The 24847-nt window shown below is 58.7% G+C and overlaps 18 protein-coding genes across 18 annotated transcripts; 8 read left to right on the top strand and 10 right to left on the bottom strand.

Moving 5' to 3' along the window:
- Positions 1–162: 162 nt before the first annotated feature.
- OSTLU_30499 (predicted protein) lies at positions 163–1181 on the top strand (the record flags this gene model as incomplete). Its single annotated transcript, XM_001416861.1, has 2 exons — positions 163–321; positions 465–1181. The coding sequence occupies 2 exons, from the start codon at positions 163–165 to the stop codon at positions 1179–1181; spliced, it is 876 nt and encodes a 291-aa protein (XP_001416898.1).
- A 158-nt stretch (positions 1182–1339) lies between these two features.
- On the top strand, positions 1340–1525 carry OSTLU_30498 (predicted protein; the record flags this gene model as incomplete). The annotated part of the gene is made up of 1 exon (XM_001416860.1): positions 1340–1525. One exon carries the CDS (start codon positions 1340–1342, stop codon positions 1523–1525), a length of 186 nt encoding a protein of 61 aa, XP_001416897.1.
- Positions 1526–2918: 1393 nt separating this feature from the next.
- Positions 2919–4328, top strand: OSTLU_33966 (predicted protein; the record flags this gene model as incomplete). The annotated part of the gene is made up of 1 exon (XM_001416859.1): positions 2919–4328. A coding segment is annotated over one exon (1410 nt), but the record flags the coding sequence as incomplete, so codon positions are not given.
- Positions 4329–5324: 996 nt separating this feature from the next.
- On the top strand, positions 5325–5540 carry OSTLU_30496 (predicted protein; the record flags this gene model as incomplete). The annotated part of the gene is made up of 1 exon (XM_001416858.1): positions 5325–5540. The coding sequence occupies one exon, from the start codon at positions 5325–5327 to the stop codon at positions 5538–5540; it is 216 nt and encodes a 71-aa protein (XP_001416895.1).
- Positions 5541–5670: 130 nt separating this feature from the next.
- Positions 5671–7282, bottom strand: OSTLU_30495 (predicted protein; the record flags this gene model as incomplete). Its single annotated transcript, XM_001416575.1, has 2 exons — positions 5671–7053; positions 7187–7282. The coding sequence occupies 2 exons, from the start codon at positions 7280–7282 to the stop codon at positions 5713–5715; spliced, it is 1437 nt and encodes a 478-aa protein (XP_001416612.1). The 3' UTR covers positions 5671–5712.
- A 546-nt stretch (positions 7283–7828) lies between these two features.
- OSTLU_14533 (predicted protein) lies at positions 7829–8368 on the top strand (the record flags this gene model as incomplete). The annotated part of the gene is made up of 1 exon (XM_001416857.1): positions 7829–8368. The coding sequence occupies one exon, from the start codon at positions 7829–7831 to the stop codon at positions 8366–8368; it is 540 nt and encodes a 179-aa protein (XP_001416894.1).
- Positions 8369–8623: 255 nt separating this feature from the next.
- Positions 8624–9277, bottom strand: OSTLU_14532 (predicted protein; the record flags this gene model as incomplete). The annotated part of the gene is made up of 1 exon (XM_001416574.1): positions 8624–9277. One exon carries the CDS (start codon positions 9275–9277, stop codon positions 8624–8626), a length of 654 nt encoding a protein of 217 aa, XP_001416611.1.
- A 100-nt stretch (positions 9278–9377) lies between these two features.
- On the top strand, positions 9378–11551 carry OSTLU_30493 (ABC(ATP-binding) family transporter; the record flags this gene model as incomplete). Its single annotated transcript, XM_001416856.1, has 1 exon — positions 9378–11551. One exon carries the CDS (start codon positions 9380–9382, stop codon positions 11549–11551), a length of 2172 nt encoding a protein of 723 aa, XP_001416893.1.
- Positions 11552–11620: 69 nt separating this feature from the next.
- Positions 11621–11992, bottom strand: OSTLU_14530 (predicted protein; the record flags this gene model as incomplete). The annotated part of the gene is made up of 1 exon (XM_001416573.1): positions 11621–11992. The coding sequence occupies one exon, from the start codon at positions 11990–11992 to the stop codon at positions 11621–11623; it is 372 nt and encodes a 123-aa protein (XP_001416610.1).
- A 244-nt stretch (positions 11993–12236) lies between these two features.
- On the bottom strand, positions 12237–14004 carry OSTLU_14529 (predicted protein; the record flags this gene model as incomplete). The annotated part of the gene is made up of 2 exons (XM_001416572.1): positions 12237–12302; positions 12445–14004. The coding sequence occupies 2 exons, from the start codon at positions 14002–14004 to the stop codon at positions 12237–12239; spliced, it is 1626 nt and encodes a 541-aa protein (XP_001416609.1).
- Positions 14005–14267: 263 nt separating this feature from the next.
- OSTLU_7195 (predicted protein) lies at positions 14268–14993 on the top strand (the record flags this gene model as incomplete). Its single annotated transcript, XM_001416855.1, has 1 exon — positions 14268–14993. A coding segment is annotated over one exon (726 nt), but the record flags the coding sequence as incomplete, so codon positions are not given.
- A 79-nt stretch (positions 14994–15072) lies between these two features.
- Positions 15073–15882, bottom strand: OSTLU_14528 (predicted protein; the record flags this gene model as incomplete). The annotated part of the gene is made up of 1 exon (XM_001416571.1): positions 15073–15882. The coding sequence occupies one exon, from the start codon at positions 15880–15882 to the stop codon at positions 15073–15075; it is 810 nt and encodes a 269-aa protein (XP_001416608.1).
- Positions 15883–16195: 313 nt separating this feature from the next.
- Positions 16196–17434, top strand: RPL7 (Ribosomal protein L7, component of cytosolic 80S ribosome and 60S large subunit; the record flags this gene model as incomplete). Its single annotated transcript, XM_001416854.1, has 3 exons — positions 16196–16198; positions 16479–16640; positions 16880–17434. The coding sequence occupies 3 exons, from the start codon at positions 16196–16198 to the stop codon at positions 17432–17434; spliced, it is 720 nt and encodes a 239-aa protein (XP_001416891.1).
- Positions 17435–18655: 1221 nt separating this feature from the next.
- Positions 18656–21049, bottom strand: OSTLU_30486 (predicted protein). The gene has a single exon (XM_001416570.1). The coding sequence runs from the start codon at positions 21017–21019 to the stop codon at positions 19211–19213; it is 1809 nt and encodes a 602-aa protein (XP_001416607.1). The 5' UTR covers positions 21020–21049; the 3' UTR covers positions 18656–19210.
- A 114-nt stretch (positions 21050–21163) lies between these two features.
- OSTLU_30485 (predicted protein) lies at positions 21164–22296 on the bottom strand. Its single transcript, XM_001416569.1, has one exon. The coding sequence runs from the start codon at positions 22249–22251 to the stop codon at positions 21208–21210; it is 1044 nt and encodes a 347-aa protein (XP_001416606.1). The 5' UTR covers positions 22252–22296; the 3' UTR covers positions 21164–21207.
- A 98-nt stretch (positions 22297–22394) lies between these two features.
- On the bottom strand, positions 22395–22877 carry OSTLU_14523 (predicted protein; the record flags this gene model as incomplete). Its single annotated transcript, XM_001416568.1, has 1 exon — positions 22395–22877. The coding sequence occupies one exon, from the start codon at positions 22875–22877 to the stop codon at positions 22395–22397; it is 483 nt and encodes a 160-aa protein (XP_001416605.1).
- A 226-nt stretch (positions 22878–23103) lies between these two features.
- OSTLU_30483 (predicted protein) lies at positions 23104–23913 on the bottom strand (the record flags this gene model as incomplete). The annotated part of the gene is made up of 2 exons (XM_001416567.1): positions 23104–23571; positions 23867–23913. 2 exons carry the CDS (start codon positions 23911–23913, stop codon positions 23241–23243), a joined length of 378 nt encoding a protein of 125 aa, XP_001416604.1. The 3' UTR covers positions 23104–23240.
- Positions 23914–23981: 68 nt separating this feature from the next.
- Positions 23982–24764, bottom strand: OSTLU_30482 (predicted protein; the record flags this gene model as incomplete). The annotated part of the gene is made up of 1 exon (XM_001416566.1): positions 23982–24764. The coding sequence occupies one exon, from the start codon at positions 24762–24764 to the stop codon at positions 23982–23984; it is 783 nt and encodes a 260-aa protein (XP_001416603.1).
- Positions 24765–24847: the final 83 nt, after the last annotated feature.

The raw sequence follows: 24847 nt of genomic DNA, 5'->3' as shown, positions 1-24847 counted from the left end.
GCGCGCGCGCGGCGCGTCCGACGTCGACGCGTCGTCCTCGTCGCTCGCGTCGCTCGCGTCGCGCGCGCGCGCGCGCATCGCGACGCGATTCGCGCGCGCGTCGCGCTGCGACGCCCTCGCCACCTCGGTCGCCGCGCACTTCGCCGCGCGCGCGCCCGCGCCATGTCCGAGGCGCTGTTTCACTGCGAGAACTACTTCCACATCGGCGCCTACGCCGAGTGCGTCGACGCCGCGAGGGCGTGCGCGGACGCGGACGGCGTCGACGCCGTCAGGCGCGACGCGTTCGTCGCGCGATCGCGCGTCGCCATGGGCGAGGGCGAGGTGCGACGACGACGCGACGCGCGCGAAACGCCGCGAAGGGACCGGACGGAGAAACGAACGCGCCGATCGAGCGCCGATCGCGCGCGCGAGCGCCCGGGACGACGAAGGACTGACGAGACGGCGCCCGATGGGTGAACGAACAGATCGTCGCGCGCGAGACGGCGGAGGACGCGCCGGCGGCGCTGCGAGCGGTGAAATTGCTGGCGCTGTACGAGACGAACGAGGACGAAAAGGCGAGACAGAGCGCGATGGAGGCGATCGGTGAGATGCTGGCGGACGAACACGCGTCTGGGGACGCGACGACGCGACTCGTCGGGGCGACGCTGCTCGCGCGAGAGGGGAATTACGTCGAGGCGATGAGGCTGTGTCACGGAGGATCGTCGCTGGAGTTGAACGCGATGATGGTGAACTTGCTGTGTAAGATGGATCGCGCGGAGTTGGCGGAAAAGCAAGCGAAGATGATGCAACAGATCGATGACGATTCGACCATCGCGCAGCTCGCGTGCGCGTGGGCGAACTGCGCGAGCGGCGGGAAGAAGATTCAAGACGCCTCGTACATTTACCAAGAGCTCGGCGATAAGTACAAGTGGACGCCGAAGCTGTATAATGGTTCAGCGGTGTGTTCGATGATGATGAATAGTTACGAAGACGCCGAGCGTGATTTACTAGAAGCCGTGGCCATCGATCCGAAGGATGGCGAGACGCTCGCGAATTTAGCCGCGTGCGCGCTGCACCTCGGCAAGTCCTCGGCCAGGTTCGTGAACGCCATGAAGCAGGCCGGAGTGGCGAACGAAGCTTTGACGAAAATCGCGTCTTTGGAGCGAGACTTTGACCGCGCCGCCGCCGCCGTCGTATTGTAACTGAATGAACTCGGACGACCAGGCGACACCCTTTTTTTTGTTTGACGAAAGAACCCGGTTACATCGACTACGTCTTTGGATCGTGCGCTCACAACTGCATTCTCAAGGGCGATCCGACATCGTGGTCGCCCGAGGAGAAGGCGAAAAATACCGAAAAGATGTTGGCCAATCCCCCGAATGGTCTCGGTTCAGCCTTCAAGATGTACGGCGTCGCCGGTAAAGGCTGGTGCACCATCGACATTCACACGCAGCGCGGCGAGTGCGACCTCGTGGCGTCCGCGCACCCGAGAGTGAAGAAAGAGCGCCCCGAAAATCTCGTCGTCGGGTCCGTCGACCGAGGCTAACGACGACGACTCCGTCCCGCGGTTCACGATCCACTTTTTTCAATCCTCGTTCCTCGACATCGCGCGAGGCGTAGACTCTCGCAGACTTGTAGTTCACACAAAAGCGGACGCGAAAACAATCGAGGCACCCCGCGCCGAGACGTCACAGTGCGTCGCACCACCGATCGCGCGCGCGATCGATCGGCGATGAAGCGCGAGTGAGCGCGAAAGCTTTCCATCGTCCGCGCGCGCGGTCGCGCGTCGCCGCGCGAGCGCGGGACGAAACGCCATGCGCGTCGACGCCGGTCGAACGGCCGAGGCGTCGACGACGCGCGAGGGATTCGCGTACTCGCTCGATGGACAAAACCCGCTCGCCGCGCCTCTGAACGACACGACGTCGAGCGATGCGCGAGTGTGGATGCGCGTGGACGACGGGGCGTTCGCGCCGGCGACGCTGAACGATCGAGGATTGCAGAGCGTGATTGATTTTTTGAAAACGCCGTACGCGCGTTTGAACCTTCCAGATCCGGGAACGCGTCGATCGAGCGTTCGAGATGGGAAATCCGGGAACGAGACGATTCGAGAACGTGTACTTGTTCCAGCTCGAGCGAACGTTGAGACGGGGAAGGGGAATGTGGGGGAGAAATCGGCGCCGATTTCCGTGGCAAACTCGACGGCGGACGAGTTGATGTTTGACGACGACGACGACGATATCATGGCGGATATTGACGTGGAACAGGTGATGATGCACAAACGCTCGGGTTCGTTGAACGCGGTGAATTCTAGCGTAACGGTGAGCTTGCAGATGGCGCCGATTCCCGCGCGGCAAGCGATGACGCCGGCACCGATGAGCGCGCCACGCGCGCGCGTTTTGGAACAGTCTCGCGCGCCGCCATCGGGTCCGTCTATCTCATGCCAGGCGCCGCCGTTGAATGGTTCAGGAGCGGATTGGAGATGCGAGCATGGGGTGCCTTTACATGCTTGTTCGCACCGCGCATCACACATCGAGCAACTGCGACCTGTGTTAGCAAACATTGTTTTCCAATTGGAAGACGACGACGTGGCGTTGAAGAATAGTGACAGAAAGGTTCTGGTTTATCAAAGAATGGAAGCGGAAACGATCATTCGAGTGTGTGAAGATGGAAGTCGAAATAGCTTTCATCCTTCAGCGCCGATGATGAGTCATTCGATGCCGGTAGACGGGTCGAGAATGATTGAGGCGCCGCGGCATCAAGTGCCGCCCCAGTACGGAGCGCCGTCGACGAGCGCGTGGACGGCACCTCCCGCGGGTGACGATCCCAACGATTTCCCAGGATGGAACGACGATTTACCGATCGGTGATGACGTCGTGATTCCCATGAACGGGATTGGTGCCGTAAATGTCGGGTCGAATGTTGTGGTGAATGACTGTCAGATGAAAGGCGGAGACGCCAAAGACTGGGGTCACACCAACTTCCAGTGGAGCAAACTCTGCGAACAGACTCTTCGCAACACGTTTAACGCGAAGTCGTTTCGAAGTTTACAACTGCTCGCGGTGAATGCCACCATGGCCGCGAGAGACTGCCTCGTGTTGATGCCCACTGGCGGAGGCAAATCGTTGTGCTACCAGCTCCCGGCTGTCGTCAAGCCCGGTATCACGGTGGTCATCTCACCGCTTATTTCATTGATACAGGATCAGCTGCACCACTTGAGTGAAATGGGTATTCCAGCAACAGTGCTTTCTGCTGCAAAGGACAGTGATAATACGATATACGACGATCTTCGCTCACCTACGCCCGAGCTTCGACTCTTATATGTCACTCCAGAAAAAGTAGTGCGAAGTGGCAAATTAAAGACTGCTCTGCAGAGATTATATGAGAGAGGTATGCTGAATCGCTTTGTGTTGGACGAAGCGCACTGTATCAGTGCTTGGGGACATGACTTTAGAAAGGATTACACCGAACTGAGAGGTTTGAAACATTTATTCCCGACGACGCCAATCATGTGCCTGACGGCGACGGCAACTCGAAGAGTTCAAGATGACATAGTTCGCCAGTTAAACTTACCAAAGTGCTTGCGATTTTTCGATACATTCAATCGAACCAATTTGACGTACGAAGTTCATCCGAAACTTAAAGGTAAGCAAATGGTCAACGAGATAAAAAATCTTATCGTGAGTCGCAAACTGATGAGAAACAATCGTGTGCAATGCGGTATCATTTATTGCTTCAGTCAAGCCGACTGCGAAAAAATTGCAACGGAATTAAACAAGATTGATCGATCAGTGGGAGACCGCGAGAGATTCCCTAAACGACTACGGGCCGTGCCTTATCACGCAGGCTTGGCAGACAACGTGCGGAAGAAGCATCAGGAAATGTGGCAAAGAGATGAAGTGAACATTATTTGCGCTACGGTGGCGTTTGGGATGGGTATCAACAAACCAAACGTTAGATTCGTGTTTCATCATAGCATGCCTAAATCTCTGGAGGCATATCATCAAGAGAGCGGTCGTGCTGGACGCGACGGTGATCATGGTTTGTGTATTCTCTTTTACTCTTGGGGCGACGCGTCGAAAGCGAGGAGTATGTTGATCGATAGTGCTCGCAGAGAGCGTGCCCAACCGGCGGTCCTTCAAAACAATCTAGAGTCCCTCAACACTATGGTCTCTTATTGTGAAAATTTGGCGGATTGTCGGCGGACACAATTGATGGCTCACTTCGATGAACGGTTCGAGCGCTCGCATTGTCGAGGCATGTGTGACTCGTGTCACGCTATAGCCAATGGGGTCAAATTCGAGCAAACAGACATCACCGAGTACGCTAGAGGAATTATCAGCATCGTGAAATCTACTCCAGAGGGTATTGGTATCGGACTCCTCGTAGACGTATTCAGAGGTTCAAGCGCAAAGACGGTGACTCAGAAGCAATACAACCGCTTACCTGGTTATGGGTCAGGCAAAGGTTTGGACAAGTCCGAATCGGAAAGAATCGCGCGCGCGATGGTTTTGCGTGGCTTTTTGAGCGAGAAAACCGTTCGTAGTGAAGGAGCTGGACCATTTGCGACGACTGTGACAACCATTCACTACGAACGACACCGCTGCGAACCGATTCAACAGGGTAGAGAAAGATTTTCTATGGCGTTTACCAAGAGGCGAGCATCTGCTGGAAAGAAAGTTCCGGTCACTACAACTGTCATTATTGGCACGCAACCTAGTACGCAACCCGGTACGCAATCCGATGTCGATGGCTTCCTGGCTGACATGCTCAATCCGAATGCGCTCGAGGACAACCAGAAGGAGCAAGACATGCGCAATGCTGTGTTCGCAGCTTTGACCTCTTGGCGTAAGCGCATGGCTCATGCGCGAGAGCTGAAGACGGGCAAACCAGTCAGCCTCGATGTCGCATTCCCTCCGAATCTCTTGCAGTTACTCCAAAAAGTAAGACCGCGCACTGCTGATGATATGAAAAAGTTCATCGAAAGCGGCGTCGATAAAGCGAACGAGAGAACTGCGATCAAAAAGAATAACGCTGAAGTTCTCGCCGTCATCAAACAAGCGGTGGAGTGCATGGAAAAAGGTATTCCGAATCCTTATGTCGAAGACGACAACCGTGAAGAAGATGAAATCGAAGAAGATTTGGACGTTTACGTCAACGAACTTCCGCGAATGTCGCAGCGTCGTTCGTCACAGCAACCGGCGCATTCAGAATTATTGAACGCCGTCGATCCGTCTCCGGCATGGAAAAAAGCTCGTAGAGACTCTGATGTAGACGTGACCTAGTAAAATTCATGTAGAACCAACCGCTGCCAGGCACCTAGACTTCATTCTCGAACACGCATCGTCATGGCGCCGCAATCTGAGGCGGCTAAACGCTTCATGCGCTCGTACGACAAGTTTACCATACTCTTGTGCACCAGTGCGGCCGTTGCGTACGGCGCCGCGCGTTACTACGACCTAGAACCAGCGCCGGACGACTTCGACTTGAAGAAGTGGTTTATGGGCGGCTACGACGTCCCTAAGGTCGACGAAGCCGCAAACTCGGCGCAGAAGAAATCGTGAGTGTCGATCGTGTAACGAGCTTTAGCCGTAGACCTCGCGCCTGTCGTGTCGTCTCGCGATGGTCGGTGATGCGCGAGTTTTAGCGAATTTGCCGACGCGCTGGCGCTTTGTGCGCGAGACTGCGAGAGGTTTAGCTCACTTTAGAAGTGTGTAAATTAATCGAATCCTAGATCTAAGCGAAGATACGCAAGTTATGGTCGGCACTAGCGACGACGAGCGACCGCGCGTCGCCGCCGAAGGCGACAGCCTTGACAGCCTTCTTCACCTCAAACTCCTTGACCAATTCCCACTTGCCTTTCACCTGGTAAACGGACGCATTGTGACCGCCAGTGGCGATGTAAGACCCGCTGTGGTCGAAAGCAACGCCCTGTGCGCCAGCACATTCGATCTCGTGAACGAGCTTGGACTTTCGAAGGTCCCAAATCTTCACACCGTCCTTAGCCGCAGAGGCGAGATAGTAGCCATTTTCCGAGAAAGACAAACCGGTAATCTCGCTCGCATGGCCGTCTAATTGAAGCAACTTGCGCGCATCTTTAGCATCCCAAAGCTTAACTACCGAATCCTTCGTGCCCGCTCCCAAAATCACACCATCGGGGTGGAAATTTGCGCACGTGATGGCAGAATCGGTGTCGTCGTTCACCAAGGTGATGCACGAGCTCGTGGTAAGGTCGTGAAATCCCCAAGTCTTGTCCGTTGAAGTGGACACAAAATAGCTGTTCGAGGGATGCACGCTGACGCTGGTTACATCACCAGTGTGATCACCGAACGTTGCAATCTCAGAGCCATCGGCACCCCAAAGCTTGACGACTTTGTCCGCGCCACACGACAACACGTTGTCGCCGACAAACTTGACGTCGAGAACCTTCTTGGAATGTCCGCTGAGCTGCTGAACGCGCTGCGAGCTTACTTTGTCAAAGATTGCCACAGTATGATCGTTACCCGCCGTGGCGATGACGTTATCGTCGCCCGCTTTGATCGCCACGGCGTTGATGCCTGCAGGCGACGTCTTGTGCACAGCTTGCGTCACCTTGGCTTCGTACGCCGAGATATCCCCCATCGTCGCCAATTCGCTCGAAATTTCGCGCTTCTTGCGTCCACTCGAAAGTTCCTTCTGCACGTCATTCATTTTCGCCACGACAGCCGCCGGAAGTCCCGCCTTGACCTTTTTCGATTCCGGTTCGGCGTCCCCCGCGGCGCTTCGCTTCGCCGACCCCTTCGCGTTCGCGAGCGCGTCTCTGGCATCATCTCTCTCCTTCATCAACCGTGCGATCACTCGACACGCGGCATCGTGTTGGTACAACGCATGACTCAACTCTTGCCTGGTCGTTTGTAATTCCTTCCGCAGCGTGTGCGTTTCTAGCATCAACGCGTCCCACTCGTTGTGAAACGCGCTCAACAACCCTGGCACCGACATCGTCGCCTCCGGTCGCGGGTTCACCCATTTCTGCGCCTTGAGTTCGATCAAATCGTCCACGCTCAGCGATTCTTTCGTCACCGGGCACTCGCCTCGTTCCTATCGTCGTAAATCGCGCGTTCCGGTCAGCATTCGCGCGTCACAATTCACGTCGCATCCGCGCCCCGTTCGCCGCGATCGCCCGCGCGCGTCCTCCCATCGCCCTCCCCTCGCCCTCGGTTCGCGCGCGCACCTCGATCGCCTTCACGATCAACGATCTCTCGTACAGCACGCCTCTCGGCGTCACCACCGGGCGCGCCGGCGCCGCCCCACTGATCGCGCAAAACATGCCCCGGCGTCGCGCACTCCCGCGCGCCGGCGGCGCGCGCGGACGGACGCGCGCGCGGACGGACGCGCGACGCGATCGATCGATCGCGCGTCGCGATCGACGCCTCGATGCGTCGATGCGTCGATCGATCGATCGATCGATCGATCGATCGACGTCGCGATCGATCGCCGAAAAATACCACCGAGGGCGGACCCGCGACGCCGGACGACCACTGAGGGCGGACCCAAGATAGCATGACGGATCCAAATACCACTAAAGCGGACCCAAACTACTTAAAGCGGACCCGAACGATCGATCGAACCTCGACGCGTCGATCGTCGTCGATCGCGATGATCGATCGACGTCGATCGCGACGCGCGCGATATCCGCGTCACTGCGCAAAGCGTAACTGCGTATCCGCGAGGCGCGTCCGCTGGCGCGTCCGCGCGATCGCGCGGTCGCGCGGTCGCGCGAGTGTCGGACGCGCGGCGCGAACGCGCGCGATCGGCGCGATCGAGGCGCGCGATGGACGACGATCGTCGATCGCGTCGCCCGATCGCGCGTCCGATGGCGGCGACGACGACGGCGGCGACGGGTAGGGGCGGAAGACGCGCGCGCGCGCGGGACGCGGCGCTGCCGCGATTGCGATTCATCGACGGCGAGGAGGAGGACGCGCGAGCGGCGCGCGACGGCGCGGACGCGGACGACCGCGACGCGCGGGAAGAAAAAAAGAACGAGGTCGGTCGTGGGGAAGAAGAGGGCGAGGAGACGGGCGCGAGCGGCGAGAGGGAGGCGACGGGGGGGGGGGCGGGCGAGACCAAGGTGGCGATAGTCATCGTGCCGGAGTACGAGGCCGACGCGGCCGACGCGACGGAATCCGATCGCAAGAGAATGCGAAGCATACGGCGTCGGTTGGTTCAGACCCCCGAGCATCGAGAGAAGGAACGGCTGCGGTCGCAGAGGCGACGAGACGCGCTGACGCCGGCACAGAAGCGCGCCGCGGCGGATGCGAAAATCGCGCGTCGCAAACACCAGAGACTGGCGAAGGAGGCCGTCGAGGCGGCGAGGTTGCTGGCCGGACAGCGTAAAGGACACGCTACGCACTGACATAATTTTACTGGTTTTACTCACATTGAGAGTTACCGTTGACTCTGAGAGCTACGCGCGGTGGGGCTGGCGACATTTTCGAAAAATTTCGAATTTGCACCGCGTGATGGTTTTCTCTTTTACAACACGTCATCCGAGCAGGTTGGCGATACCGATCGTTAACAGAGTATATTACTATAGCTTTCTAGAGAATTGTAGAACGAAACGCAAACTGTACATCTAAGAGCCCGCTTGCGCCGTCCCGAAGCGCGCGAATCACATTGCCACTTGCATCAAAAGCTCGTTGCGCCGCGTCTTCAAACTATATAACGGCCCGAACGTGTTTATTCGGAACGCTTGATCGTCCACACACTTCAAACCATTCGCCTGTAACGCAGAAACGAGTTTAGATCGATAAAACTCGGCCACATCGGGCGTTGCGTTGCCTTCAAAAGTCATCGCGGCCAACAACTCGCCGCCGCCCGCCACCACTTTCACGTCGCTATCTTCATACGGCGCCGCGATACTTTCCTTGGCTCGTCGACCGAGCAACGCGAGTTCCATTGTTTTTCCACCCTCAAAGTATCTCGTCGTCAAAGGCTGCGTCGGTGGATACATCGCTCCCTCGACGTTCCCGCCCTCCAAGTACTCTAGCAGCGTAGTCAGCCCTCGCTCGCGATTCTCGTACGTGGTCGCCGCGACGTAATACGCCCCGTACACCCTCAGCTCGTACGGATCATCGCTTTTTGCGTTCACCACATCGTACGGCACGTCGTACTCCCCCCTCTTCGCGTCGTCCTCGCGTCGTCCAACACCGCGTCCTTCGTCATCGTCACCGCTCGCACCGACGCGTCGCCTCGCTCGCGCGCACGCCCTTCTCCGCGCGCGCGCCGAGCGCGACGCGCGCGCGCACCGAGCGTGCACCAGCATCGTCGCCGTCGCGCGCGCGCGCGAGTTCGCGCGCATCTGCGTCGGTTCTTCGCTCGGTCGCGACGCGCGTCGCGATGTGTCGGCATCATCGCGCGCGTCGCGATGGCGTCGCCCGCGCGCTTCGCTTCGCCGCACCGCGCGAGTCGCGCTGGCGACGCTCAAACACCGAGCGCACGTCGCGCGCGCGCGAGCGAAACGCCCGCGAGGCGAAGACTCGCGCGCGTGGGCGCGGGCAAACGCGGCGGCGACGTCTACAAGGATGGCCGACAGCAAACGTACGACGCGCGCGATCGCGAGAGCGTGCTCTCGGCGCAAAATCTCCGACAAACGTACGATGGTGAGCGGTATCAATTCTTAAACGTCGACGTCGGACTGAGCGAAGGGCAAAAGGTGGCGATCGTCGGACCGAACGGGAGTGGGAAGTCAACCTTGCTGCAGGTTTTGGGAGGCCGAAAAGTCGGGCTGGAGGATGGGGAGGTGTGGCGCAGGAAAGGGCTGCGAGTGTGCTTTGTCGATCAAGAACCGGACTTTGATGCCGAACTCACGGTGATTGATGCGGTGTACGCGAGCGATACGCCGGTGATGCGAGCGTTGAGAAAATACGACGCGGTGATGGCGGCTGCCGCTCGAGGAACGCTCGACGAAGGGTTGATGTCGGCCGCGATCGCGGATATGGACGCGCTGGGGGCTTGGGATTTAGAAGAAAAGACGCAAGTTGCGTTGAAAAAGCTCGGGTGCGATTCGTTCATCGAGAATAAAATGGGCGAACTTTCGGGAGGGCAGCGAAAGCGCGTGGCGTTGGCGGCGGCGCTCGTGGAGACGCCGGATCTGTTAATTTTAGACGAGCCTACGAATCATTTATCCGTCGAGGGCGTGGAATGGTTGGAAGGTCAACTTCAAGATCCCAAACTCACGGTACTGTTGGTGAGTCACGACAGAATGTTCATCGATAACGTTTGTCCAGACATTATCGAGCTCGACGGAAGGGGAGGGTCATACAGACACCGCGGCGGCTACGCGACGTTTCTCGAGCAGCGTGCAGAGCGTTGGTCGACGGAAGCGCAACAGTTACAAGCGGCGAAGAACACTTTCAGAAGAGAACAAGAATGGATGCGTCGACAACCGAAGGCTCGATCGACCAAAGAGAAGGCTCGTATTGAACGCTTCTCTGACTTGACAAACAAAGTCAACTACAAAGGCACGAAAACGAAAACAATCGAGCTTGGAGAGGTGTCATCTTCTAGAATGGGCGATGTTATCGTGGAATTCGACGAGGCGCGTCTTTCATTCGGCAATAAGACGATATTGAATGGTTTCAGCTATGCATTCAATAAGGGTGAGAAAATCGGCCTCGTCGGGCCCAACGGTGCTGGCAAGACGACGCTCATCAAAACCATCTTAGGGCAAGTCCCCCTCGATGCGGGTTGGGTTTCAGTCGGCGAGACGGTGTCTTTCGGCTATTACAGCCAAGTCGTGAACTTTCGTGACCCGACGCAACGCGTTGTCGACTACGTGAAGGAAATTGAGGGTGAGGCAAAGGACCTGATTGGTGGTTTTGCCGGACAAAGATTGAGTGTTTACACCTTGCTCGAGCGATTCAACTTCACAGATGGTAAACAAGCAGTACAAATCGGAGCTTTGAGCGGTGGTGAGCAGAGAAGGCTTCAGATGCTCACTGTCTTGGCCCTCTGTCCAAACTTTCTGATCCTCGATGAGCCGACGAATGATTTAGACTTGGACACTATCGAAGCACTCGAGGATATGCTCTCGAATTTTGATGGCTGTGTCCTCATAGTGAGTCACGATAGACAATTCGTGAACAACTTGGCAGATCACATCTTCGTCTTTGATGGCGAAGGTGGGATTTCTGACTGGTCTGGATCCTACTCCGAACTGCGCGACTATGTGAAGAAGCAGGAACAAGACGCCGAGGACAAAAAGATCGGCAAAAAAGTTAAGACTATCGAATTTGCGAGCGAAGAGGATAAAGAAGCCGCGAAAGAGGAAGAGAAGCGCAAGCGCGAGCTATTGCGTGAAGCGCACAATGCGCCTGGCCTCATAGCGAAGATTGAGAAAGCGCTCGAAGTCTTGGACAAGGAGATCACTACCTTTGATTCCGAGCTCTTCAATGCTGGTGCAGACGTCTCCAAAGCTTTGGAAATCCAAAAGAAAAAAGACGCCAAGGTGGCCAAGCAAGAGCTTTATTACGCAGAGTGGGAACGTTTGGAAGGTGTCTTGGCTGAAGCCGAAGAGATGAACGCGGAACAAATTTGATGATTTGATGATACACTGTAATATTACACAAAGCATGCTATTCATTCTATTTATCTACTGTACGCTTTTCTACCTAGCCTCCGCATCCCGTACCTTGGGCGCGTTCTTGGGACCAAACGCCGCCTTGCCCGCGTAGTGCCTCGACGCATTGAACCACTCGAGCCTCTTCTGTTCGATCAGCTCTAACGGATCGATCGTCGGCGCGAAGTGTACGTAACGTATCATGCGCGCGCGCACGAACACGCGCTCGAGCTTAGTCTTGTGCCCCTCGGGCGTGACGCGGATTGCATTCGTGAGCGTGCAGTGCATGCCCTCATCGCACTGCTCGAGGTGACCCCTGAGCGCGACGTCATCGCGGCATTCGATCACGACCGTGGTCCCGACTAGAGCTTGGATGAAACACACCAGCGAGCGCTCGTTTCGCGGCGGTTTACCGGGCATGGCGTCCGCACGAGTGCGATTGTGACCACTGCGAGGTAGTCACCGCGGAGAAGTGAGGCGCGGCGCGCAGTTGATCGAGCTAGTGCGGGTAAATTCGACGATAATCAGCTGCAAAAATTCATTGTACGCATTGCACAGCTCTACGCGCCCAGCAGCGCTATCAAGACGATCTTTTTTGCGCCGACTTCTATTCGCACCTCGTCTTGTGTGGCGCCGCGTTTGATGTGAACGTAAACCAAACTGTTCAGCACGGAGGCGATGACGCTCGGTACGGCATCAAAGACAATCTCATCATTGCCGGTTCCATCACCTGCGACGAACGGATTCTCACAAAGCGCCACGGCGCTCAGGTTGGAGACTGATAACAAATTTGCTTTTGCGGAGCGAATAGCGACGCGCGACGCTCTTGAGTCGTAATCACCCGCGTCTATTCGAAAAGTTCCGATACTCACCCGATCGAGGTATTTTGCTGTAAAAACACTGCGGTTCACTCGAAGCCGCGGTTCGTTCGATACGGCACTCACGGTGATGTTCAACGTTGCCGGCTTTGATAGGTGTTCGCCGACAAAGCCCGAATATGAGATCTTCGTCGGCTTCATCTCCCAAGGTGGATATTCTGGACCCAAGAACGTATCTTGCGCATTGAAATACTCCGGCAACGGCACGATAACGACGTTTAAGCACCATCGACGCATTTGCTGATCGACTGAATAATATTTGCATGCGGGCTGAGCCCCGCACGCGTGTCCTACGATGCGCTCATAAATCGGTACGGTCGTTCCATTCTCAAAAAAAAATACCCCATGCTCCATAAATGTGTTCACTATGAAGCCCGTGTCTTCGGATTCGTGTCCAGTGTTCATGATCTGAAGCGTCGTGACAGCGACGCCTCCTTCGTCCATATGGATGTTGACGTCACACGCAAGCACGCCCTTGTGGACGTCAACCGCAATCTTGAACCGTGGTGACTGAGAGATACCGGCGATTTCAAATCTAAATGCATCGCGGTACACCATCGAATGTTCGTCTACACCGCTCGGAGCATTCGTCGCAAGGTAGCACAGCTCGTCCGCGGGCAGGCGCCGTACATTGCCCTGAGATCGCGGATATCCACACGAGTAAACCGTCCCGTAAAGTGGCCACTCTAGGATGATCAATTCAGAATCAACGTACAAATCGCAAGAACTCTCATTCTCATCACACAGCGCGTCGAGGCGATCGCTATCGAATTCAATTTGTGTCTCGACGTCAAACGTAGCTGAAATAGCCTCGCCTCGATTCACGTCAATATCGATAATTTCGCCCGACGTCTCGAGCGTAGCGTGAGGTAAACCGGCTGCATAAATGTTTTCGATGTCACTCGCGGTGAGCGCAAACGGGTAGAGCGCGACAGCGTATATCGTGCCCGACCACGCAATATCGGCGTTGGTCGCCCTTCCTCCGAGGACGATGCGCGCTCGCGCATATGGACGCGACAGCCTCCATACATCCCCCCGAGGCATTTGTAACTTTAACGCGGCGTTTACATATGTTTTCACCGCGGCATCGTCGACGATTACGACGACGTGCGTCTGATTCTCCTCATCCGCCTCGAGAGAGAACGACTTCGGCGTAAAGAAATCGTCGCCGCCCATTCGCGCGTCTCCATTCGCGTTGACCCACAGCGTCATCCATCGCCAGCCATCGTCGTCGTCGCGAACGCTGAATATCGGGATTAGCAGCTCCTCGACCGCTCGAAAATCGTTCCTCAACCACAACTCTGTCGTCGTCGCGTTTATCATCGCGCGCGCCAGCGCCTCGGCGTCCGCCGCGCTCGAGCGTTCCATCGCTTCAACCCGTCCCGCGGCCTCGCCCAGCGCCAGTCCTCGCGCATCGACAGCGCATCCATCACCGCCGTCACCGATCGCCGCGACGACGCGCGCGCCACCGCCGTCCCGATCGCTCGACGACGCTTCGTCGCGCAACCGTCCTTCGACGCCGCACGTCATCGCATCGGCGACGTACGCCCGCATCGCGCGCGCGCGCATCGTCACCGCGCTCGCGCTCGCGCGCGAAACAACATCGACGATCGTCAGCGCGCCGAGGGCGACGTTGACGACCGCGCGTCGCATGCGTCGCGCGTCGTTCTGAAGTCGAAACGAATACAAATCGTCACTCGTTGACCGCGCGCGCGGTGCGGTCGACGCGGCGCGCGATGCGGTTCGATCGCGCGGGACGCGACGGCGACGCGCGCGATGGGCGTCGCGCGTCGTCGTCGAGGGCGCCGTCGTCGAAGGCGTCGTTCACCGTGGTGATCCCAGCGCTAAACGAAGAGACGCGCGTGCGCGAAGCCATCGCGAGCGCGCGCGCGAACGCGAGCGCGCGCGTGATCGTCGTTGACGGCGGAAGCACCGATGCCACCGTGCGCGTGGCGCGGAAGCACGGGGCGAGCGTGGTGAGGAGCGAGCGAGGACGAGGGAGACAGATGAACGCGGGGGCGGCGGCGGCGGCGGCGACGGGGACGCGAGACGCGAGCGATGTGTTGGTGTTTCTGCACGCCGATAGCACGCTACCGACTGGGTACGGGGAGTTAATAACGCGCGCGTTGGCGAAACGCGTGACTGGACGATCGCGCGAGTGGGGGGCGTTCGAATTTAAGATGGGCGGCGAGCGAGAGGACGAAGGGTTCGCTCGAACGTGCACTCGGCGCGCAATCGAATTCGGGACGAATGCGCGGTGTAGACTGTTTAGAATGCCTTACGGTGATCAGGCTTTGGTTATGCGACGAGAAACGTTTGACAGCGTCGGAGGGTTCGATGAGCTACCGTTTATGGAGGACTACATCATGGCGCGAAAGTTGCGGCGACGCGGCGCGCCGGCGCTATTTAGCGCCCCCGTGACGACGAGCGGCAGGCGATGGGACGAGCGAGGATTCAGTAAAGTGACTCTGATGAATCAAGTAATTATATTAGGTTATCACATCGGCGTGCCCATGGAAAAGCTCGCGGAATGGTACAAGAAAACGTAAACAAAGACGACGAAATCGTTACATCATCGGGGCTGTAAATTTTTTTCTAGATTATTTCCCTTCGACATCAGTGTTAATCGTCTTCATCTTCGCTGTCTTCCAATTCTGCGAGTTGCTTTCGTAGCGCCTCCTCTTCGGCCGTCAAAGAGGTCTTCACCGCCTCGAATTTGGCCGGATCACGCGCCTTGGTCGCCGCCGCAACGATGTGGTCCGCGGGAGCGCCCACCACCGACGTGTTGGCCTGCGCTTGCGCCGCTGCCGCCCCTGGTCCTTGCGTGAACGCCTGCAATTCACGAATATCCACCCTGCCCTCTTCAATCTTGAACTCATGCGGGGAAAACGTCGAGATGTCCGCCCATTCGTACGACTCGTTCGGGGTATTGATTTCGTACGTCAAGCAATGCTGCTTCGTCTCGGTGTTATAATCCGTGATGATGCAATCAAACCACCCCCCCTCGCTCGGCCAGAATCTCTTCACCTTCTTACAGATGAGCTCATTCACCCCCATCGCTTCCAACTGCGCGGGCGTGATCTTCGGCGCTCTCGTCGCCGAGTGCTGCGGCTTTCGCCTCGGCGCCGCGTGCGCCCTCGGCGGCGCCGCCGGCGCCATCGCCGCCGCCATCGCCGCCGCCTCCGTTCGCTGTCGCTTCGCCTCCTGCGTATCCTTATGATCCGTCAGCCCTTGTCGCAATTTAGCGACGCGTTCGTCCGTTTCGACCTGGTCCCTCATCTTCAAGTGCTCCTCGCTCGAGACGTTTAATTCCACCCTGAGCCGTCCTAAAAACTCCTCGCGCTCCCACGTCAGCCCCGTCACCGCCATCGCTTTCAGGATCGCGCCGTACGCGTCCGTCTCCAGCTTTCGCACGCTGTTCGAGATCGACATCGCTCGCGCGAATCGTCGCGCGCGCGTCGATCTGGCGCCTCGGATCCGCTCGGCATTCGCGCGCCGCGGGCGCGTCGTCGTTCGTGCATCGCCTGGGCATTCAGTGCGAAACGATTTATCGCGAATCTTCGTCGGTCGAGAATACCGTACGATCCGATGCGCGCGCCGATGTGAGATCGACCGTCCGCAGAGATTCGGACATTCGGACATGACAAGACTCGACGACACACGACCCTCGACGCGCCGGCGGACGGGCGCGTCGCGCGTCGATCGCGACCTCGTCGGCCTCTAACCTCGACGCGCGAACGCGAGCATGGTGCGCGGCGAACGCGAAGCGACCGCGCGTGACGCGCGCATTCGCACTCGTCACCGCGCGCGCGCGTCGTCGATCGGCGATGCGCGCGCGGTGCGCGCGACGGTGCACGCGATTCGCGCGATGCGTGACCCTAACGCGCGGCGCGTCGATGCGTCGATGGGAGGGCGATGTCGGCGCGGTCGCGGCGCGAGAGGGAGGGAGATCGAGGGCGATCGGTGGATGGATATGTTTGCGACGAACGATGACTGACGGAGGACGCTTTCGCGCGCGCGACGTGCAGCCTTCCACCGTTCCCGAATCCGTGCTGAAGAAGCGCAAACGCGACGAGCAGTGGGCGTCGCAAAAGGCGGCGGCCGCGGCCGAAGCGAAGAAGGCGGGCGAGAAGAAGCGCGAGGAAATTTTCAAGCGCGCGGAGAAGTATGTCAAGGAGTACCGCGACCAGGTGCGTGATGTGAGCGAGCGATGTGACTGGGCGCGATGGGATTGTTTTAGGGTTCGTCGGGACGTCGCGGGACGTCGCGCGCGTCGCGCGGCGGCCTTGGGATGAGCGCGACGCGTGTTGGATGCGCGCTTGCGATTGATAGGCGGAGGCGACATTACGATGCGTCGCGTTGCGCTCGCGAACGCTCGATTGGACGCGATGACTAACGACGACGACGATGCGTCTGTTCGCGCGCGCAGGAAGCCGACCTCGTGCGTCTCAAGCGCGAGGCGCGCGCCAAGGGTGGTTTCTACGTCGAACCCGAGGAAAAGCTCATGTTTGTCATGCGCTTGCGCGGTTTGAATGACATTCACCCGAAGACGAAGAAGATTCTCCAGCTCCTTCGCTTGCGTCAAATCCACAACGGGATTTTCATGAAGGTGAACAAGGCGACGCTCAACCAGCTTCGCAAGGTGGAGCCGTACATCATGTTTGGTTACCCGAACTTGAAGACGGTTAGAGAGCTCATCTACAAGCGTGGTTACGGTAAGGTGAACAAGCAGCGCATTCCGCTCACGGATAACGCCGTGGTTGAGCAAGCCCTCGGCGACAAGGGGATCATTTGCGTCGAAGACTTGATTCACGAAATTTACACCGTCGGTCCGCACTTCAAGGAGTGCGCCAACTTTTTGTGGCCGTTCAAGCTCTCCGCCCCGAACGGCGGGATGACTGTGAAGAAGCAACACTTCATCGAAGGTGGCATGGCTGGTAACCGCGAAGATAAGATCAACGCGCTCATCCGCCGCATGAACTAAAAGCGATGCGTCGCATCGGAGCTTTTGCAAGTTGAGGAGGAGAGAGAGGAGAGATTTGGAATTTGGTGGCCCAGCTAGTGGGATTCTTATGTGTAATAACGAATACACGTTCGTAAAATCATCTTCGCTCGATCCGAGCGCCCGCGCGTCGTGTTACTCTCGCGCGTCTCGCGCGTCGGTCCCGCTCGCTCGCGTTCGGCTCGCCCGCTCGCGCGCCGTCCCGCACTGCGCGTCTCGCTCGCGTCTCCCGCGCGATCGCGCGCGATGGTGCGTGAAAAAAGTCCACCCACTACTCCAGAGCGCGCGTCTCGACCGACGCACGTGCCGCAATCGCCCACGCCGCGCGTGATTGTCCCCGCGGGCGACGACGGCGTCCCGCGCGAGGCCTCGGTGATGACGCCCGGCGAACGGCACGCGCCGCCCGGAACGGTGACGCGCGAGCGCGACGATCATAAACACGCACTCACGATGCAATACTTGGAGGATCAAGCGGTGGTGGACGACGATGGGTACGTGCCGCCGAGCGAGACGGCGAGCGACGAGGACGAGCGGGACGCGCGCGAGCGAGCGCTGACGAGAGCGTTGGATTACGGCGACGCACTGAGTCGTGGTGAGGGTGATGGGGCCGAGGATTACATGCGATTGGCTGGTATGGTTCGCGCGGGGGAGTGCGTGGAGGCGATCACGCGGCGGAAGATGGGAGGATTGACGACGCTGCGGTGGCAACGCGTCGGGCCGCAGGGCGGCGTGGAGTTGATCGAAAACGCTCGAGGCGAACGATATGTGTGTCAAGACGTTGACGTGGGGTGTATTTTGCGAGCGGTAAGATATAGCGACGGAAATTTCGACATCGCTTCGACGCGCACGCCCGTGGTGGCGATGTTGGCGGACAAACAGCAATCAGAGGGGAAGCGAAAGGAAATCGTTTTGCCCGAGGTACCGCTTGGGCCGATGAGCGAAGCGCACGCATTGTTTCTTCGAGGGAAAGCTTTGGAGGCGGAATCTTACGACGTAGATGTTGACGAAGAAACGAGTGATGAGAAGGCGAAAGAGGCGCTAAAGTGCTACGTTTTAGCTGCGAAGGATCGATACGTTCCCGCGTATTCGAGCATTGGCAAGATTTACGAGCTCGGTATCGGTGTGAAATGTGATTATGATCAAGCTCGTGGATGGTACAAAGAGGGTGTGAAAGAAGGGTGTCCGATATGCAATAATAATCTAGGATCGCTCGAGTACTTGGAGCTAGGGATCGGGGCGGATAGAGAAAATGCGGCTGAATACTTCAAAGTAGCCGCGGCGAAGGGAAACGCTGCGGCCATGAACAACCTCGCTGTGTGCTACGAAGAGGGCGTCGGTGTGCCGGCCAGTTTCAACGAGGCGAGGAATTACTATGAGCAAGCCGTGAGAGGTGGAGTCATGAGCGCGTTCACCGCGTTAGGGTATGCGGAAATCGTAAACGGAGACTTGGACGACGCGCTCGACGCGTTTCACGCCAGCCTTGAAAGTGGGAACCCGGATGCGGCCGAGGGAGTTGCATTATTATCAACGCTTCAGATTTCGTCGCAAGCAGCACCAAGTCCGATGGAACAAAATATCAAGCACGCGTCCGCAGAGCTCTTGAAGATGGAGATTGACCAGTATGCGAATCTCTCGATGAAATTGTATGATGTCATCATGAAGAGCAACTCCGAGGTACTCAAGCTCCAGGCGCGTCGCATAACGCAAGATATCTTTGGCTGAAGTTATTCTAGTATGTAATTTATTCTACTGTACACGCTATGCCGTCTTAAAAGTGGAGAGAAACGTTCGACCGGCAGCCAACTCTCGTCGACGCCGAATATAACTCCAGTTGAGTTCGGCGCCGAGGAGAGCCACCACGCGTGGTAAAGCTTTTTCGGCAGCATCAACATCTAAAAACGCAAGACGTGTGCGACGAGCGAGGAAATCAATCGCAGTTTGACAATATTCCGCTCGAGCAGCATACACGACTTCCGCTTCAATGACGGGATGGTTTGGCACGAGACGCTTTGACAGGTGCGAATAAGCCGCGAGATCCGCTACAACGAGAGCTCTGTCGCCATATGAATGAGCGAGATGCTTGGCGACGGATTCATCTGGCGTACCTCCAAAGCTGCTACCACCCCTCTGAGCGACTTGGACAAACAAGTCGTTTGTGTAACCATGCGCGCCGACGACGCCCAGAGCATGAGTTCGGCACTTGCCAGCTTCTCCCGATAACCCTCCGGTTTCGATGGCCTTATCGACTGCTTCTTCAGCCATTCGTCTGTAAGTCGTCCATTTACCTCCAGTGACGGTCACCATTCCATCCTTCTCGACGGCAATCACGTGATCTCTGGACATGTTTTCTGTATTCTTTGCCCCCGGATCTGCCGCGAGTGGACGAATACCACTCCACGCGCTCAAAATATCGGAACGACGCGTCTCAACTTTCAGATAAGGTGCGATTGACTCTAAAATGAAATCAACTTCGTCCTTCGTGGCCGATGGCGTCATCGTTACGTCGCACTTGGTATCTGTGGTACCTGCAATGCACGCACCCAGCCACGGGAGTACGAAGACGACACGTCCGTCTTTTGTCTTTGGAATGATGAGACCGAGGTCGCTCGGGCAGTAGTACGCTGGAAGCGTCAAGTGCGCACCAGCGGCAGGCATCATGATTTCTTCTGCTTTGTCGTCTGACAGTTTACGAAGCTCGTCCGTGAAAGGTCCGCTTGCGTTGATCACCGTCTTGGCGTAAATGTCGTATTCACTCCCAGTCAGCATATCGCGAGCTCGCACGCCGGAGATTCGATCGCCATCCTTGTGAAACTTCACAACTCTCGTGTAATTCACGACGGCAGCGCCTGCATGCGCTGCCGTACACGCTAAAGCGACGTTTAATCTAGCGTCGTCAAACTGCCCGTCATAGTACACAATCGCCCCTTTCATCGACTTTTCTCCGATATCTGTGCGCATTTGCGTCAATTGTGGGAACTGGGACTTCATGGACCCTGCTCTCGCGAAAATCGACATCGTCAAACCTTGCGATCCGGCGACTAAATCGTACGCCTTCATTCCCGCCCAGTAATACGGCACCTCCCACCACTCGTAACACGGCGTTGCTATGGGCAACGCTCGCGTCAAGTGCGGCGCGTTATTTAACAACGTTTTCCTCTCTTGCAACGCCTCAAAAACAAGCTTCAACTGTCCTGGATCGAGCTGAAACACCGCCTTCTCGAGGTATCGCACGCCGCCGTGCACCAGCTTCGTGCTTCGGCCGCTCGTCCCGGCGCCAAAGTCCTCGCCCTCGACCAGCGTCACGCTCAGCCCTCTCGTCGCCGCATCTACCGCGCATCCCGCGCCCGTGGCACCACCACCAATGACGAGCACGTCACACGGCTCTTGCGCTCGCTTCAGCGCGCGCACAGTGGCGCTTCGTGACGGTAACGGCGTGCTCGACTCGCTCCAAGGATCTTTCGGAAGTTGGCCGTCGTTTGAGCTCACAAAGCCGTGAACAGCGAGCGCCGTGGCCGTGGCCGTGGCGGTAAGACCAGTAGCCGTTCGCACGGCGCGACGGAACGACATCGAGGCGTGGTCTGAGGCCGAGTCGGGTCCGATGTGTGACGTCACACGGCTGTTTTTAAAGCGTTGGCGAGAGAATCGATTAAACTTTGCAGCTTCAGAAGTGCGGCAAATGCCGCGCTGCCGCGATGGTACGCGATTTTCGGAAGTGGAAATAATGCTCTAATCGTTTTACACGGTACTGTCTCTGGTCACGGGCCTTTTTTTAACGCGGCGAATCGCCCGGCGAGGTCGTCCGCGTCAGCGGTTGGCGGTCCGCGCTGCTCTTCGGGAGCGGAAGGTTTTGGGTAAGCCTTGGGCTTGGCCGGGTCGCTCGCGTCGCTCGATTCGAGCTCAACTTTCTTGTCACTGATCGGTTGACCCACGCCCGGAGGTGGGCCTGAGGGCGCGCTGGGCTTCGCAGTGGCGTCTTCAACCGTCAAGTCTGGCATCGCGAGCACTTCGTCGATGACGGCTTCGACGTCGGCGTCGCTCAATTCTTTCGTCGCATCATCGCTCGGCGCATGCAGTGATGCGCTCGCTACTATCGCTGCCGCCGCTTCTGCGCGTTGCGCCGCCGCTTCAGCCGCCGCTGCCGCCCGCGCCGCGCTCGCGTACGCCGCGTTCGATTCCGAAGCGGGCATCGCTACCTCTTCCCCGATCGCGATCGGCGTCTCCATCACGACGTCATTTTTCGCCGCAATCGCCTCTAATCGCCTCTGCACCGTATTATCGTCCACGGTCTTCACCTTCAGGCTCTCCAGCACCGTCGCATTCGCTCCGCACGCACTCGCCGTGCCTTCGCCTTCGCACGCCGCGACGTATTCACGTCCGTACTTGCGTCCAAACTGCTTCTTTAGTGTCTCCAACTCCGGAACCTCCGTCCCCGCGCGTTTTGCGGCGTAAATAACCGTCGCGATCGCTTCGCGCAGTTCTTCCGGCACCGCTTTCGACGCGCTCACCGCCGGCAGACGCGCGAGCAGCGTCTCCAGCGTCAATTCCAGAATCTCATATCCCTTCAGCGTCGCATCCTCTCGGCACACCGTCTCGCATCGGATGCGCGCCGCGTCGTACCCGAACCCTCGACTCTGTTTCAGCATCTCTCCCACCTCGGTCTCGATCGCGCGTCGCGCGCTCTCGCGTTTATTACGAAGCAGTTTCAAGCGCCCGAGCGCCAATCGCAGGGCCGTTTTCGTCTTTGACGCGTCGTACCCGACGCGCAAGACGTCCTTGAGCGCGTCGAACACGCCGTGCATGGTCGCTCGGCGCGCGCGCGGCGTTCGCGACGATGACGGGCGAAGGGCGATCGGCGACGAGCGACTCGAAGTGCGGCGCGACTCTGGATGAAACCAGCCAGGTGGTGGTTGACTAATATTTTACAACGCGAACCACTTCGCGTCTAAAACAGCGCCCTGAGCGCGTCCGCCTCCGCGCGCATCTCTTCCGCGCTCCTCGGTGGACGGTCGTCGTCCAAAGCCTTGCTCCCGTCCGCGTTCCATCGCTCCAAATCGTCGTACACGTCGTCGTTTCTGGCAAAGTCGCCGACGCGACGCGGAAGCACGTGCACGTGCACGTGTGGCACCGTTTGTCCAGCCAACGGGCCGTCTTGAATCGCTAAAGTAGAGCTCGAGGTGTCGTGTTCGCGCTCGAGCGCGCGCTGAATCACCGCGACGGTTCGCCACAGGTCCGATATCTCTTCGTCGCTCAGGTCGGTAAACTTTGGCGTCGAGCGCCGCGGGCACACGAGGACGTGCCCGGGAACGACGGGCTTCAGGTTCACCAGCGCGAACGTCTGAGAGGTTTCGTAGAAGACCTGCGCGCCGGGGATCGCGATCGGGCCGAAGGAGACGCCGTCGCCGTGGGCGCGGGCGTCGGAGGACATGTCGCTTCGCGTCGTCGCGGCGACGATTCGACGCGCGCTGGCGCGGTGAAGGCGCGCGACGACGACGGCGTTTCGCGCCGCGAGCGATCTCGCGAGCATCCGCGATGCGGCGCGCAGTGTGGCGGCGGCGGCGCGCGCGCCGAACTCGACTCGGCGCTCGCGCTCGCGCGGAACGCGGACGCGGACGCAGACGCGAGACGATGGTCGCGCCGAGGCGACGACTGATGTGGCAAAACATATACATCGATCACAAACAATCATTTACGGCGATCGCATCGACGAGCGCGGGCTATTTGAGAGAAGCGCGCGAGCGGCGTTGATTTTGGAATCGCGCCACCGCTCGGCGCGGAGGATTCGAGTCGCTCAACGCTCAAACTGTTGCTCGAGCGCGGAAACACTCGGTCCGTTGTAGTTTGCGAACTCATTGTTCGCTTCTTCGAAGCCGGCCAAACCCTTCGTCGCGAACGCCACCGCTCCGAGCACACCGACCGCGACGATGACGCCGCCGATACCGCCCAAACCTTGCTTGGCGTACTTGTCGCTCGTCGGCGATTCCGTGTACAACTGGCGCGGCTCAATCGCAAAGATGTTACCACTACCCGTGTTATCGCTCTCAATATAACCAGTCGTGCGATCGACGTTCGGTCCCTTGCCCGCGTGCACGCGAACCGCGCGCGTCTTGCGAACCGTCGTCCTGCGAGCGAAACAAACCATATCCGCGTCAGTCGCCCCTCTCGCGTCTCCATCGCCTCCCGCGCGCCGTTCGAACGTCCACGCGCGGCGACGGCGCGACCGCGCGATCTTCTTCGTCGCTCGCGCGTTCGCGCGCGTTCGCGCGCGTCCTCTGCGTCGCGCGCGCGCGCGCGCGGCTCGACGGTGACGTCGTCCGCGTCGTCGTCGTCCCGCGCGCGTCCCGCCCGCGTCGTCCATCGCGCGACGCCGCGCGACGAGCCGCGTTCGAGCGCGCGTTTTGTTTCATCGCGACGCACCTCTGCGCGACGCACGGGCGCGCGATGGTGTTCGTGGTGGCGATCATTAGAGAATTGCGTGGACGTGTGTGGAGGGCACTGGGTTTGTCGCTGACGAGGCGCCTGGAAACGTGTCTTACAAGTAGTCCATCGACGACGGTTTCGGGGCCTCGGACTCGCGCGGCTGAGGAAGCGCAGCGCGCGCGGGAGCGTGGTTGACGCTGGCGTCGTCTTCGTCGCGCGACGCGGAGACGGTCTCGTACTCCACGGATTCGAGCGACGCGGGCTCGACGCGCGGCTCGCGCTCCGGGAGCTCGGCGAGCGCGGCCTGAAGCTCGATCTGAGAAGCCTTGAGATCGGCGATGGCCTTGGACAAGACGTCGAACTGCTTGGAGCTCACGGTGTGGAGTCCACTCATGGTGGATTGTCCCTCCGCGAGCTCGCCCTCGAGGAGTTCGATGCGTTGCGCCACGGCGGCTAAGATTTGCGCGTTTTCCTTGGACTCGGCTTGCACTTTTCGTAGTGGTGGCGACAGCTCCCGTCTCGTCAACCGCACGCGCGTGCCCAAACGCGAAACATCTCGCGCCGTGCGCCTCGAGACTTCCATGACGCTGTCGTTCGCCTGTTCCAAAAACGCCAGCCTCGCCTTCACCGAGCTGGGCACGCCCTGCAGCCGTCCCTCCGTTGACTCCTCCCGCGCTCGACTCAACCTTCGCAAAATCGTCCCCGCCACCACGGCCACGTACAGTGGCAAGTCACCCCAAACGCTCGTCACCGCTCTCGGGGGTAAATGCTCGACGTATCCCGCCGCCTGCGCCACTTTAGCCGTCTTATGTTCCACGTACGCCGCGCGCGCCTTCACGCCCACCGCCGCCGTCAACGCGAATATTTCCGCCCCGTCCAAGAACGCATCTCGCATCGCCGCGTCGTCCTCGTCCATCGCGCGTTCCGCCCGACTCTTCGCCCGCTCTCTCGCGCTTCGCCGCCCGCTCGCGCGGTCTC

The sequence above is a fragment of the Ostreococcus lucimarinus genome, chromosome 3 (genome assembly GCF_000092065.1).
Source record: "Ostreococcus lucimarinus CCE9901 chromosome 3, complete sequence".
In the NCBI taxonomy this organism is placed as follows: domain Eukaryota; kingdom Viridiplantae; phylum Chlorophyta; class Mamiellophyceae; order Mamiellales; family Bathycoccaceae; genus Ostreococcus; species Ostreococcus sp. 'lucimarinus'.
Note: the sequence above shows the minus strand (reverse complement) of the source record. Positions and strands in the feature narration are given on the sequence as shown.